This window comes from Salvelinus alpinus, chromosome 26, assembly GCF_045679555.1.
Source record: "Salvelinus alpinus chromosome 26, SLU_Salpinus.1, whole genome shotgun sequence".
NCBI lineage: Eukaryota > Metazoa > Chordata > Actinopteri > Salmoniformes > Salmonidae > Salvelinus > Salvelinus alpinus.
This window is the reverse complement of record NC_092111.1, coordinates 37,075,780-37,089,690: the sequence shown is the minus strand read 5'-3', so window position 1 is coordinate 37,089,690 and position 13,911 is coordinate 37,075,780. Positions and strand designations below refer to the sequence as shown.

Genomic DNA, 13,911 nt, shown 5'->3' with positions numbered 1-13,911 from the left:
TGAATAATATCTGTCTGTCTGCTGGACATATCTAATTGTTTTTGACTTACCTTTCAAGAGACACTTTTAGAAACTCTGCTGTATGACGTTTTTTTTAACGTATTTCCTGTTTCGTCGCAGAAAACGATTATAAACCCCAAATCTTTGAATAGATACATATCAAGAGGGAGGATCTGGTCATCTTGAAGACAACATTAATTTAAAGTGGTATTTCTAGTAGAACTATTACATTTAACCCTCTAGGAGTTACTGACTGTGGGTTTAGTTATGAGTTAGAAGTTGCAATATTCTTTGGGTGGGGAACAAATCATCAAAGAGTCCCAAGTGCAGATGTGTTAATTTACCAGTAACCATCACGTCTTCAACTGCAAGGCAGTGTAACATTTGTCTTCTCTATTAAACATGCAATTGCAATTGTACTCGAACCATCAGACTGTGTATTGGAATGACAGTGGTTGCTGCCAGCAGAGGGGGAACTCACGTTTACTGGTTGCTTCTCACACTCTCACTCAATCAACTCTAGCTCTCGCTCTAGCCTAGTCGGTTCAGTTGATGCAGATGTACATGAAGGAAGAGCAGATAAATGTATTGGTTTAATCTTTATTTCAAATGTTATTGAGGTGAAATGTACATGTAATATTGAAGAGAGCCAACCGTAATTGTAATGTACATAAAGAAGAACCAGATATATTGTATATCACGTGTCAAACTCGTTCCACGGACGGCCGAGTGTCTGCGGGTTTTTGCTTCCCCCTTGTACTTAATTGATATAATAAGGTCAATCATTAGTAAGGAACTCCCCTCCACTGGTTGTCTAAGCTGCAGACTCTAGGCCCTCTGTGGAATGAGTTTGACACCTCTGCTGTATATTGTTTCAAACTGTATTAGAGGTGTGGAACTCTCTTCCCACAACACATCAACTACACTCTATTTAGCTGCCTCTTACTATGGCCTCAGAACACAATGGAAGTCCAGACAAATAAATGTTTGGAAGATTTTACATTGTATATATTTTTGGGGGGTTTGGGCACAGGTCTGAGTTTCATTGGACAATAACTGAATTGTATGTTAATACTTATATGTTAGTCTTATGTTTCTTATGACATTTCTTCTTCTTCTTCCTAGGTTTTTCCTTAGGTTCTTCAGGATCCTCTGGAGGTTCAGGCACCCAAGGCTCTGCTGGTTCAGGTGCTACTGGTGCAGGCTCTGCTGGTTCAGGCTCTGCTGGTTCAGGCTCTACTGGTTCAGGTTCTTCAGGCTCTGCTGGTACAGGCTCTGCTGGTTCAGGCTCTACTGGTTCAGGTTCTTCAGGCTCTGCTGGTTCAGGCTCTGCTGGTTCAGATTCTTCAAGCTCTGCTGGTTCAGGCTCTGCTGGTCCAAGCTCTTCTACTGGCTCAGGTTCTACTGGTTCAGGCTCTACTGGCTCAGGCTCTGCTGGTTCAGGCTCTATTGGCTCAGGCTCTTCTACTGGTTCAGGCTCTTCTACTGGCTCAGGCTCTGCTGGTTCAGGCTCTACTGGCTCAGGCTCTTCTACTGGCTCAGGCTCTACTGGCTCAGGCTCTGCTGGTTCAGGCTCTGCTGGTCCAAGCTCTGCAGGTTCAGGCTCTACTGGTTCAGGTTCTGCGATTTCAGGCTCTGCTGGTTCAGGCTCTTCTACTGGCTCAGGCTCTACTGGTTCAGGCTCCTCTACTGGCTCAGGCTCTGCTGGCTCAGGGTCTGCTGGTTCAGGCTCTACTGGCTCAGGCTCTGCTGGTTCAGGCTCTACTGGTTCAGGTTCTGCAGGTTCAGGCTCCTCTACTGGCTCAGGTTCTACTGGTTCAGGTTCTGCAGGTTCAGGCTCTTCTACTGGTTCAGGCTCTACTGGTTCAGGCTCTTCTACTGGCACTGGCTCAGGCTCTTCTGGTTCAGGCTCTGCTGGTTCAGGCTCTTCTACTGGCTCAGGCTCTGCTGGTTCAAGCTCTACTGGTTCAGGTTCTGCAGGTTCAGGCTCTTCTACTGGCTCAGGCTCTACTGGTTCAGGTTCTTCTACTGGCTCAGGCTCTGCTGGTTCAGGCTCTGCTGGTTCAGGCTCTTCTACTGGCTCAGGCTCTGCTGGTTCAGGCTCTTCTACTGGTTCAGGCTCTTCTACTGGTTCAGGCTCTTCTACTGGTTCAGGCTCTTCTACTGGCTCAGGCTCTGCTGGTTCAGGCTCTGGTTCAGGCTCTACTAGGTGATCAGATGAACCGCTCCCTGGTTGTTTATTTACCTCAATGATGTTCTGGATGAGGTCTGGACTGGGGAAGTCCATGCTGATTACCCCCAAGCAGTTTGGTTTATCAGAGCCTGTCTTTAGTTTACCTAAGAGCTTATTGAGCTGATCATTAACCACTCTGGCCACAGTTTTAGGGCCTTTGAAAAAGCCTGTGGCGGATGTGTCAGACAAGGAAATTGTATGAGCACAATTCTTTTGAGCTTCTTTCAGACGTTTTGTGATCGTTTTCATCTTGTTTTCAATGTTTTTGAACCATCCATCGTAAGTGACGAAAGTGTTATGGTTAAGGGTTCCGACATTGAAATTGGTACTCTGCACAAAGACGATCTTCCTTCTCGCGTCTCGCATGTGGGGGACCAACGTCTTTGTCCATACTTTATCTTTGGATTTCTTAATCAAATCCTTGATAGATTCTCCAGCATTCCAGATACTCATCCCTTGCAGTGTCACTCTCAAAAGTACAGTCTCACTGTCATGTTTGCCCAAGAACTCCCACAGAATGTTTAGCACGTCATGGAACTTGGTATGTTTTATATGCCCATCCATGACATCAAGGGTGTTGTGGAAAATACTGGCCTCTATACGTAAATCAAAGTACCGCAATCCTGCTTTCAGCTGGTTCTCCAAGGTCCAAGCCTGACACTGTATAAGAGTTCCACCATACAAAGTTAGGCTCTCGTGAGTTCCTGGAATAGTAACAGCTGAAAGGAGTTGGTCATCAGGTATCAACGCCATCCACTTTTCCTTATAAGAGTTTTCATGAAGCGCTGTGTCGTCACTAAAACCTGAACCACAAGCAGTTGTGAAAATCCTGAAAGTGAAGAGACATAAAATCAATCTTCTATCAACCTACATTAATATTATGATAATGTCATTTTCCTTTTTATGGCGAACTCCATGTGGCAAAAAATAGAGTATTGAAGCAGATAACTCTTACTTACAAAGAGAGAAGACAGAGGCATAGAGGGAAGCCCATGGTTGTAGTATTCCCAATGAAGCCAGTCTGGGGAAAGGAAAGAGTGGATATGGAAATACACATCTATTTTATTGTATAACAATGACTACATATTAAAGTGCTTTACTGTATAATAATGACTAAATACTAAACTCCTTTACTGTAAAACAATGACTACATACTAAACTCTTTTACTGTATAACAATGACTACATACTAAACTACTTTACTGTATAACAATGACTAAATAATAAACTCCTTTACTGTAAAACAATGACTATATACTAAACTCTTTTACTGTAAAACAATGACTACATACTAAACTCCTTTACTGTAAAACAATGACTAAATACTAAACTCCTTTACTGTAAAACAATGACTACATACTAAACTCCTTTACTGTAAAACAATGACTAAATACTAAACTCCTTTACTGTAAAACAATGACTACATACTAAACTCCTTTACTGTAAAACAATGACTAAATACTAAACTCCTTTACTGTAAAACAATGACTACATACTAAACTCCTTTACTGTAAAACAATGACTACATACTAAACTCCTTTACTGTAAAACAATGACTAAATACTAAACTCCTTTACTGTAAAACAATGACTACATACTAAACTCCTTTACTGTAAAACAATGACTATATACTAAACTCCTTTACTGTAAAACAATGACTAAATACTAAACTTACAAACCCATGGAATGCAATAGCTGAACTCACATTGTGAGAATTGTTTTAGCTCTTAATATATGTATATATATAGATCCCCCTCAGAAGCCACAAGGCCAAATAATCACACAATTGAAAGTGATCTGACAGTTATCAAACTATTCTCAACAGTAATTTTCAATCAGCCAAATTGTCGATGAAAAAACAATAAATTGATGATATTTCCTTACCTGTAAAGGTGTTGTATAGTATTCTAATCCCCCAGTTGGTAGGAGAGGTTAAAAATGATCAAGTTCGTGGAACCGTCTTTGTGGCTCAAAAATTTCCATAAAGATACTACAGTAGAAGGAATTTGCATCCTGTCCCTGTCCTGCCTTAAGTCACACGTGAACATCCACACACACTAATACATCCCATCCCATGATGCTGTACCCCATGATAAATTAATATAGATTACAAAAATGTTTACCAAAAGATGATAAGGATGAGGATGATGATGAGAGAGTTGTTGGACTTTTTTACTTTGGATCGTTTCCTTCATCATTACAGAAACATTTGCTACACCCAATAATTAAAATGTCCTTTCTAAGGGTTGTTGATGACATCAAGGGGAAAAAGGCTGGTAATCTTGGTGAGCTTTACACTGTCATAAATACTATTATAGTGCACTGTCTATTATCTACCGCCTATAGAGCCATTGTATGGTCTATAATCAAAATGAGGAAGTATGCATTTGAGATTCCATTGACAAAGCTGGAACATAACTACTCTACATTTTCCAACACCATGAAAGGAGGATAAAGGCCAACTCAATGTTTGTAGAAACTTTGACCCAGCCCAGCCAGCCCGTGTTCGACCAGACAGAGAAGTCACCTGTGTGGTCTGATGAGCTATGTGACCGAACAATACACCCTTTATCTGCACTGTATGCGTGAAGCTCTTACCTGACTTCATCATGTAGGCATGTGTCTGAGTTGTTTTTCATATTCCATTCTCAAGAGCACACAGAAAATCCTGTTATGCAGTACCTGATTAAGTTCTTATGGCTGCAGGGGCAGTATTGAGTAGCTTGGATGAAAGGTGCACAGAGGTGCCCAGAGGAAACGGCCTGCTCCTCAGTCATAGTTGCTAATATTTGCATATTACTATTAGTATTGGATAGAAAACACTCTGAAGTTTCTAAAACTGTTTGAATTATGTCTGTGAGTATAACAGAACTCATATGGCAGGCAAAAACCTGAAGTTCCACTTCCTGTTTGTATTTTTTCTGAGGGTGCTAGATTTTCAACCAAGCTCTCATTGAAATTACAGCGAGATATTGATGAGTTTTCACTTCCTACGGCTTCCACTAGATGTCAACAGTCAATAGATCTTTGTCTGATGACTCTAATGCGAAGGAGACAGGAATTAGTCACCACTGCCACGAGCTGACCATGCTTTGACCACGCGCGTTCACGTGATAGGCATCTCCGTTCCATCGCTCAACTGAAGTCAATCTAATTCTCCGGTTGGAACGTTCGTCACGTTATAGTGGACACGCTTTGTGACTTTGGAATTGTTTACCAAACGCGCAAACCAAAGTAGCTAATTGGACATAAATAACGGACATTATCGAACAAATCAAGCATTTATTGTGGACCTGGGATTCCTAGGACTGCATTCTGATGAAGTTCATCAAAGGTAAGGAAACATTTATCATGTATTTTCTGGTTTCTGTTGACCCCAACATGGCGGCTAATTTGGCTATTGTTCTGAGCTCCGTCTCAGATTATTGCATGATTTGCTTTTTCCGTAAAGTTTTTTTGAAATCTGACACAGCGGTTGCATTAAGGAGAGGTATATCTATAATTCCATGTGTATAACTTGTATTATCATCTACATTTATGATGAGTATTTCTGTTGAAACGATGTGGCTATGCAAAATCACTTGATGTTTTTGGAACTAGTGAATGTAACGCGCCAATGTAAACTCAGAGTTTTTTATATAAATATGAACTTTATCAAACAAAACATGCATGTATTGTGTAACATGAAGTCCTATGAGTGTCATCTGATGAAGATAATCAAAGGTTCGTGATTAATTTTATCTCTATTTCTGCTTTTTCTGACTGCTATCTTTCGCTGGAAAAATGGCTGTGCTTATTGTGGTTTGGTGGTGACCTAACATAATCGTTTGTAGTGCTTTCGCTGAAAAGCATATGTGAAATCGGACACTTTGGTGGGATTAACAACAAGATTACCTTTAAAATAATATAAGACACATGTATGTTTGAGGATTTTTAATTATGAGATTTCTGTTGTTTGAATTTGGCGCCCTGCACTTTCACTGGCTGTTGTCATATCGATCCCGGTAGCGGGATTGCAGCCATAAGAAGTTTAAATGCATCGGCTATTTTCGTATGGATCATAATGTATGCATTACAATGAATAATATCTGTCTGTCTGCTGGACATATCTAATTGTTTTTGACTTACATTTCAAGAGAAAGTTTCAGAAACTCTGCTGTATGACTTTTTTTAAACTTATTTCCTGTTTCAACACAGAAAGAGATTATAAACCCTAAATCTTTGAATAGATACAGTTGAAGTCGGAAGTTTACATACACCTTAGCCAAATACATTTAAACTCAGTTTTTTACAATTCCTGACATTTAATCCTAGTAAAAAGTCCCTGTCTTAGGTCAGTTAGGATCACCACTTCATTTTAAGAATGTGAAATGTCAGAATAATAGTAGAGGGAATGATTTATTTCAGCTTTTATTTCCTTCATCACATTCCCAGTGGGTCAGAAGTTTACATACACTCAATTCGTTTTTGGTAGCATTGCCTTTAAATCGTTGAACTTGGCTCAAACATTCCATGCAGCCTTCCACAAGCTACCCACAATAAGTTGGGTGATTTTTGGCCCATTCCTCCTGACAAAACTGTGTAACTGAGTCAGGTTTGTAGGCCTCCTTGCTCATACAAGCTTTTTCAGTTCTGCCCACAAATTTACTTTAGGATTGAAGTCAGGGCTTTGTAATGGCCACGCCTATACCTTGACTTTGTTGTCCTTAAGCCATTTTTCCACAACTTTGGAAGTATGCTTGGGGTCATTGTCCATTTGGAAGACCCATTTGCAACCAAGTGTTAACTTCCTGACTGATGTCTTGAGATGTTGCTTCAATATATCCACATAATTTCCCCTGCCTCGTGATGCCATCTATTTTGTGAAGTGCACCAGTCCCTCCTGCAACAAAGCACCCCCACAACATGATGCTACCACCCCCGTGCTTCACGGTTGGGATGGTGTTCTTCGGCTTGCAAGCCTCCCCTTTTTCTTCCAACAATAACAATGGTCATTATGGCCAAACAGTTCTATTTTTGTTTCATCAGACCAGGACATTTCTCCAAAAAGTACGATCTTTGTCCCCATGTGTAGTTGCAAACCATAGACAGTTTTTTTTATTGCGGTTTTGGAGCAGTGGCTTCTTCCTTGCTGAGCGGCCTTTCAGGTTATGTCGATATAGGACTCATTTTACAGTGGATATAGATACTTTTGTACCTGTTTCCTCCAGCATCTTCACAAGGTCCTTTGTTGTTGTTCTGGGATTGATTCACACTTTTCGCACCAAAGTACGTTAATCTCTAGGAGGCAGAACGCGTCTCCTTCCTGAGCGGTATGACGGCTGCGTGGTCCAATGGTGTTTATACTTGCGTACTATTGTTTGTACAGATGAACGTGGTACCTTCAGGCATTTGGAAATTTCTCCCCAGGATGAACCAGACTTGTGGAGGTCTACAATTTTGTTTCTGAGGTCTTGGCTGATTTCTTTTGATTTTCCCATGATATCAAGCAAAGAGGCACTGAGTTTGAAGGTAGGCCTTGAAATACATCCACAAGTACACCTCCAATTGACTCAAATGATGTCAATTAGCCTACCAGAAGCTTCTAAAGCCATGACATAATTTTCTGGAATTGTCCAAGCTGTTTAAAGGCACAGTCAACTTGGTGTATGTAAACTTCTGACCCACTTGAATTGTGATACAGTGAATTATAAGTGAAATAATCTGTCTGTAAACAATTGTTGGAAAAATGACTTGTGTCATGCACGAAGTAGATGTCCTAACCGACAAACTATAGTTTGTTAACAAGACGTTTGTGGAGTGGTTGAAAAATGAGTTTTAATGACTCCAACCTAAGTGTATGTAAACTTCCGACTTCAACTGTACTTTTCAAGAGGGAGGATCTGGTCATCTTGAAGACAACATTAATGTAACGTTTTATTTCCAGTAGTACTGTTACATTTAATTCTCTAGGAGTTACTGACTGTGGGTTTAGTTATGAGTTAGAAGTTGCAATATTCTTTGGGTAGGGAACAAATCATCAAAGAGTCCCAAGTGCAGATGTGTTAATTTACCAGTAACCATCACGTCTTCAACTGCAAAGCAGTGTAACATTTGTCTTCTCTATTAAACATGCAATTGCAATTGTACTCGAACCATCAGACTGTGTATTGGAATGACAGTGTTGCTGCCAGCAGAGGGGGAACTCACGTTTACTGGTTGCTTCTCACACTCTCACTCAATCAACTCTAGCTCTCGCTCTAGCCTAGTCGGTTCAGTTGATGCAGATGTACATGAAGGAAGAGCAGATAAATGTATTGGTTTAATCTTTATTTCAAATGTTATTGAGGTGAAATGTACATGTAATATTGAAGAAGAGAGCCAACCGTAATTGTAATGTACATAAAGAAGAACCAGATATATTGTATATCACGTGTCAAACTCGTTCCACGGACGGCCGAGTGTCTGCGGGTTTTTGCTTCCCCCTTGTACTTAATTGATATAATAAGGTCAATCATTAGTAAGGAACTCCGCTCCACTGGTTGTCTATGCTGCAGACTCTAGGCCCTCTGTGGAATGAGTTTGACACCTCTGCTGTATATTGTTTCCAACTGTATTAGAAGTGTGGAACTCTCTTCTCACAACACATCAACTACACTCTATTTAGCTGCCTCTTACTATGGCCTCAGAACACAATGGAAGTCCAGACAAATAAATGTTTGGAAGATTTTACATTGTATATATTTTTGGGGGGTTTGGGCACAGGTCTGAGTTTCATTGGACAATAACTGAATTGTATGTTAATACTTATATGTTAGTCTTATGTTTCTTATGACATTTCTTCTTCTTCTTCCTAGGTTTTTCCTTAGGTTCTTCAGAATCCCCTGGAGGTTCAGGCACCCAAGGCTCTGCTGGTTCAGGTGCTACTGGTTCAGGCTCCCTTGAAGGTTCAGGCTCTACTGGATCAGGCTCTGCCGGGTCATTATCTGATGGTTCCGGCTTTGCTGGTTCAGGCTCTGCTAGTTCAGGCTCTGCTGGTTCAGACTCTGCGGAATTAGGCATTGCTGGCTCAGGCTCTGCTGGTTCAGGCTCTACTGGTTCAGAATCTGCGGATGCAGGCTCTGATGGCTCAGGCTCTGTTGGTTCAGGCTCTACTGGTTCAGAATCTGCGGATGCAGGCTCTGATGGCTCAGGCTCTGTTGGTTCAGGCTCAACTGGTTCAGTCTCTGCTGGTTCAGGCTCTTCTGTTTCAGGCTCTACTAGTTCAGACTCTGCTGGTTCCGACTCTGCAGAATTAGGCATTGCTGGCTCAGGCTCTGTTGGTTGAGGCTCTACTGGTTCAGAATCTGCGGGTGCAGGCACTGATGGCTCAGGCTCTGTTGGTTCAGGCTCGACTGGTTCAGGTACTGCGGGTTCAGTTTCTGCTGGTTCAGGCTCTTCTGTTTCAGGCTCTACTAGCTCAGACTCTCCTGAAGGTTCCGGCTCTACTGGTTCAGGCTCTGCTGGTTCAGGCTCTTCTACTGGCTCAGGCTCTGCTGGATCGGGTTCTTCCGGTGCTGCTGGTCCAGACTCTCCTGGTTCAGGCTCTACCAGTTCAGGCTCTCCTGGTTCAGGCTCTCCTGGTTCAGGCTCTCCTGGTTCAGGCTCTACAGGTTCAGGCTCTACCGGTTCAGGCTCTACCGGTTCAGGCTCTCCTGGTTCAGGCTCTACAGGTTCAGGTTCTGCTGGTTCAGGCTCTGCTGGTTCAGGCTCCCCAGGCTCTGCTATTTCAGGATCTGCTGCTTCAGGCTCTGCTGGTTCAGAATCTGCGTGTGCAGGCTCTACTGGCTCATGCTCTGCTGGTTCAGGCACTTCTGTTTCAGGCTCTACTTGCTCAGACTCTCCTGAAGGTTCCGGCTCTACTGGTTCATGCTCTTCTACTGGCTCAGGCTCTGCTGGATCAGGTTCTTCTGGTGCTGCTGGTCCAGACTCTCCTGGTTCAGGCTCTACCAGTTCAGGCTCTTCTGGTTCAGGCTCTACCAGTTCAGGCTCTCCTGGTTCAGGCTCTCCTGGTTCAGGTTCTGCTGGTTCAGGCTCTGCTGGTTCAGGCTCCCCAGGCTCTGCTAGTTCAGGATCTGCTGCTTCAGGCTCTGCTGGTTCAGAATCTGTGGGTGCAGGCTCTAATAGTTTAGGTTCTGCGGGTTCAGGCTCAGCTGGTTCAGGTTCTGCAGGCCCAGGTTCTGCTGGTTTAGGTTCTTCATGCTCTGCTAGTTGTTCTGTCTCTGCTGCTTCAGGCTCTGCTGGTTCAGGCTCTGTAGGCTCAGGCTCTGTAGGCTTAGGCTCTGCTGGTTCAGGCTCTAATGGTTCAGGCTCTTCTACTAGCTCAGGCTCTGCTGGTTCAGGCTCTGCTGGTTCAGGCCCTGCTAGTTCTGTTTCTTCATGCTCTGCTGGTTCTCTCTCTGCTGGTTCAGGTTCTGCTGGCTCAGGCTTTGTGGGTTCAGGCTGTGCAGGATCAGGCTCTGCTGGTTCTGTCTTCCCTGAATGTTCAGACTCTACTGGTTCAGGCTCTACCGGTTCAGGCTCTGCTGTTTCAGGCTTTTTCACTGGCTCAGGCTCTGCTGGATCAGATTCTTCCGGTGCTGCTGGTTCAGACTCTACTGGTTCAGGCTCTCCTGGTTCAGGCTCTGCTGGTTCAGGCTCTGTTGGTTCAGGCTCCCCAGGCTCTGCTGCTCCAGGCTCTGCTGGTTCAGAATCTGCGTGTGCAGGCTCTACTGGCTCAGGCTCTGCTGGTTCAGGCGCTTCTGTTTCAGGCTCTACTAGCTCAGACTCTCCTGAAGGTTCCGGCTCTACTGGTTCAGGCTCTGCTGTTTCAGGCTTTTCCACTGGCTCAGGCTCTGCTGGATCAGATTCTTCCGGTGCTGCTGGTTCAGACTCTACTGGTTCAGGCTCTCCTGGTTCAGGCTCTGCTGGTTCAGGCTCTGTTGGTTCAGGCTCCCCAGGCTCTGCTGCTCCAGGCTCTGCTGGTTCAGAATCTGCGTGTGCAGGCTCTACTGGCTCAGGCTCTGCTGGTTCAGGCGCTTCTGTTTCAGGCTCTACTAGCTCAGACTCTCCTGAAGGTTCCGGCTCTACTGGTTCAGGCTCTGCTGTTTCAGGCTTTTCCACTGGCTCAGGCTCTGCTGGATCAGGTTCTTCCGGTGCTGCTGGTCCAGACTCTCCTGGTTCAGGCTCTTCTGGTTCAGGAGGCTCTACTGGTTCAGGTTCTGCTGGTTCAGGCTCTGCTGGTTCAGGCTCCCCAGGCTCTGCTAGTTCAGGATCTGCTGCTTCAGGCTCTGCTGGTTCAGAATCTGCGTGTGCAGGCTCTGCTGCTTCAGGCTCTGCTGGTTTAGGCTCTGTAGGCTCAGGCTCTGCTGGTTCAAGCTCTAATGGTTCAGGCTCTTCTACTAGCTCAGGCTCTGCTGGTTCAGGCTCTCCAGGCTCTGCTGGTTCAGGCCCTGCTAGTTCTGTTTCTTCATGCTCTGCTGGTTCTCTCTCTGCTGATTCAGGTTCTGCTGGCTTAGGCTTTGTGAGTTCAGGCTGTGCAGGATCAGGCTCTGCTGGTTCTGTCTTCCCTGAATGTTCAGACTCTACTGGTTCAGGCTCTGCTGGTTCAGGGTCTGCTGCTTCAGGATCTGCTGGTTCAGAATCTGCGGGTGCAGGCTCTACTGGCTCAGGCTCTGCTGGTTCAGGCACACCACTATCTGCTGGTTTAGGTTCTTCATGCTCTGCTAGTTGTTCTGCCTTTGCTGGTTCAGGATCTGCTGCTTCAGGCTCTGCTGGTTCAGGCTGAGTAGGCTCAGGCTCTGCTTGTTCAGGCTCTAATGGTTCAGGCTCTTTTACTGGCTCAGGCTCTGCTGGTTCAGGCTCTTCAGGCTCTGCTGGTTCAGGCCTTGCTAATTCAGTTTTTTCATGCTCTGCTGGTACTCTCTCTGCTGGTTCAGGTTCTGCTGGTTCAGGCTTTGTGGGTTCAGGATGTGCAGGTTCAGGCTCTGCTGATTCAGGCTCTACTCGTTCAGGCTCCCCTGACGGTTCAGGCTCTGCTGGTTCAGGCTCTTCTGGTTCTGGTGGTTTAGGTTCTTCAGGCGTTGCGGGTGCAGGCTCTGATGGTTCAGGCTCACCTGAAGGTTCAGGCTCTACTGGTTCTTCATCTGCTGGTTCCGGCTTTACTGCTTCAGGCTCTACTGCTTCAGGCTCTGCTGGTTCAGGCTCTTCTACTGGCTCAGGCTTTGCTGGTTCAGGCTCTTCAGGCTCTGCCTGTTCAGGCCCTGCTAGTTCAGATTCTTCATGCTCTGCTGGTTCTCTCTCTGCTGGTTCTCTCTCTGCTGGTTCAGGCTCTGTGGGTTCAGGCTCTGCTCGTTCAGGCTCCCCTGATGGTTCAGGCTCTACTGGTTCAGGCTCTGCTGATTCAGGCTCTACTGTTTCAGTCTTCCCTGAAGGTTCAGGCACTACTGGTTCAGGCTCTGCTGCCGGATCAGGCTCTGCTGATTCAGGTTCTTCCGGTGCTGCTGGTTCAGTCTCTACCAGTTTAGGCTCTGCTGGTTCAGGCTCTTCAACTGGCTCAGACTCTGCTGGTTCAGGTTCTTCCGGTGCTGCTGGTTCAGACTCTACTGGTTCAGGTTCTGCCAGTTCAGGCTCTGCTCGTTCAGGCGCTGATGGTTCAGGCTCTACTCGTTCAGGCTTCCCTGAAGGTTCAGGTTCTACAGGTTCAGGCCCTGCTACTGTCTCAGGCTCTGCTGATTCAGGTTCTTCCGGAGCTGCTGGTTCAGACTCTACTGGTTCAGGCTCTACCGTTTCAGGCTCTGCTACTGCCTCAGACTCTGCTGGTTCAGGTTCTTCCGGTGCTGCTGGTTCAGACTCTACTGGTTCAGGCTCTATCGGTTCAGGCTCTGCTGGTTCAGGCTCCCCAGGCTCTGATGGTTCAGGCTCTGCTGGTTCTGGCTGTACTGGTTCAGTCTCCCCTGAAGGTTCAGTCTCTACTGGTTCAGGCTCTTCTACTGGCTCAGGCTCTGCTGGCTCAGATTCTTCAGGCGCTGCTGGTTCAGGCTCTACTGGTTCAGGCTCTACTGGTTCAGGATCTGCTGGTTCAGGCTCTGCTGATTCAGGCTCTAGTGGTTCTGGCTCTGCTGCTTCAGGCTTTGCAGGTTCAGGATCTACTAGTCCAGGCTCTACTGGTTCAGGCTCTTCAGGTACTGCTGGTTCAGACTCTGGTTCAAGTTCTGCTGGTTCAGGCTCTGCTGGTTCAGGCTCTGGTTCAGGCTCTACTAGGTGATCAGATGAACCGCTCCCTGGTTGTCTATTTACCTCAATGATGTTCTGGATGAGGTCCGGACTGGGGAAGTCCATGCTGATTACCCCCAAGCAGTTTGGTTTATCAGAGCCTGTCTTTAGTTTACCTAAGAGCTTATTGAGCTGATCATTAACCACTCTGGCCACAGTTTTAGGGCCTTTGAAAAAGCCTGTGGTGGAGGTGTCAGTCAAGGAAATTGTATGAGCACAATTCTTTTGAGCTTCTTTCAGATGTTTTGTGATCGTTTTCATCTTGTTTTCAATGTTTTTGAACCATCCATCGTAAGTGACGAAAGTGTTATGGTTAAGGGTTCCGACATTGAAATTGGTACTCTGCACAAAGACGATCTTCCTTCTCGCGTCTCGCATGTGGGGGACCAACGTCTTTGTCCATACTTT

At 45.2% G+C, this 13,911-nt stretch overlaps 1 protein-coding gene across 1 annotated transcript; it reads right to left on the bottom strand.

Annotated features, from left to right (window-relative positions):
• Positions 1-665: 665 nt before the first annotated feature.
• On the bottom strand, positions 666-13,569 carry LOC139554353 (mediator of DNA damage checkpoint protein 1-like). Its single transcript, XM_071367106.1, has 5 exons — positions 11,818-13,569; positions 11,128-11,622; positions 10,231-10,755; positions 9,112-9,969; positions 666-2,101 (listed from the first exon to the last, which is right to left on the bottom strand). The coding sequence occupies exons 1-5, from the start codon at positions 13,567-13,569 to the stop codon at positions 1,076-1,078; spliced, it is 4,656 nt and encodes a 1,551-aa protein (XP_071223207.1). The 3' UTR covers positions 666-1,075.
• Positions 13,570-13,911: the final 342 nt, after the last annotated feature.

Coding starts and splice junctions, on each gene's coding strand:
- LOC139554353 (XM_071367106.1), bottom strand. CDS start 13,569: ATGGACTTCCCCAGTCCGGACCTCATCCAGAACATCATTGAGGTAAAT. Junction 10,756..11,127: donor AACCAGGAGAGCCTGAACCA/GTAGAGTCTGAA, acceptor GAACCGGTAGAG/CCTGAACCAGTAGAGTCTGA. Junction 2,102..9,111: donor CTGAACCAGCAGAGCCTTGG/GTGCCTGAACCT, acceptor CCAGTAGAAGAG/CCTGAACCAGCAGAGCCTGA.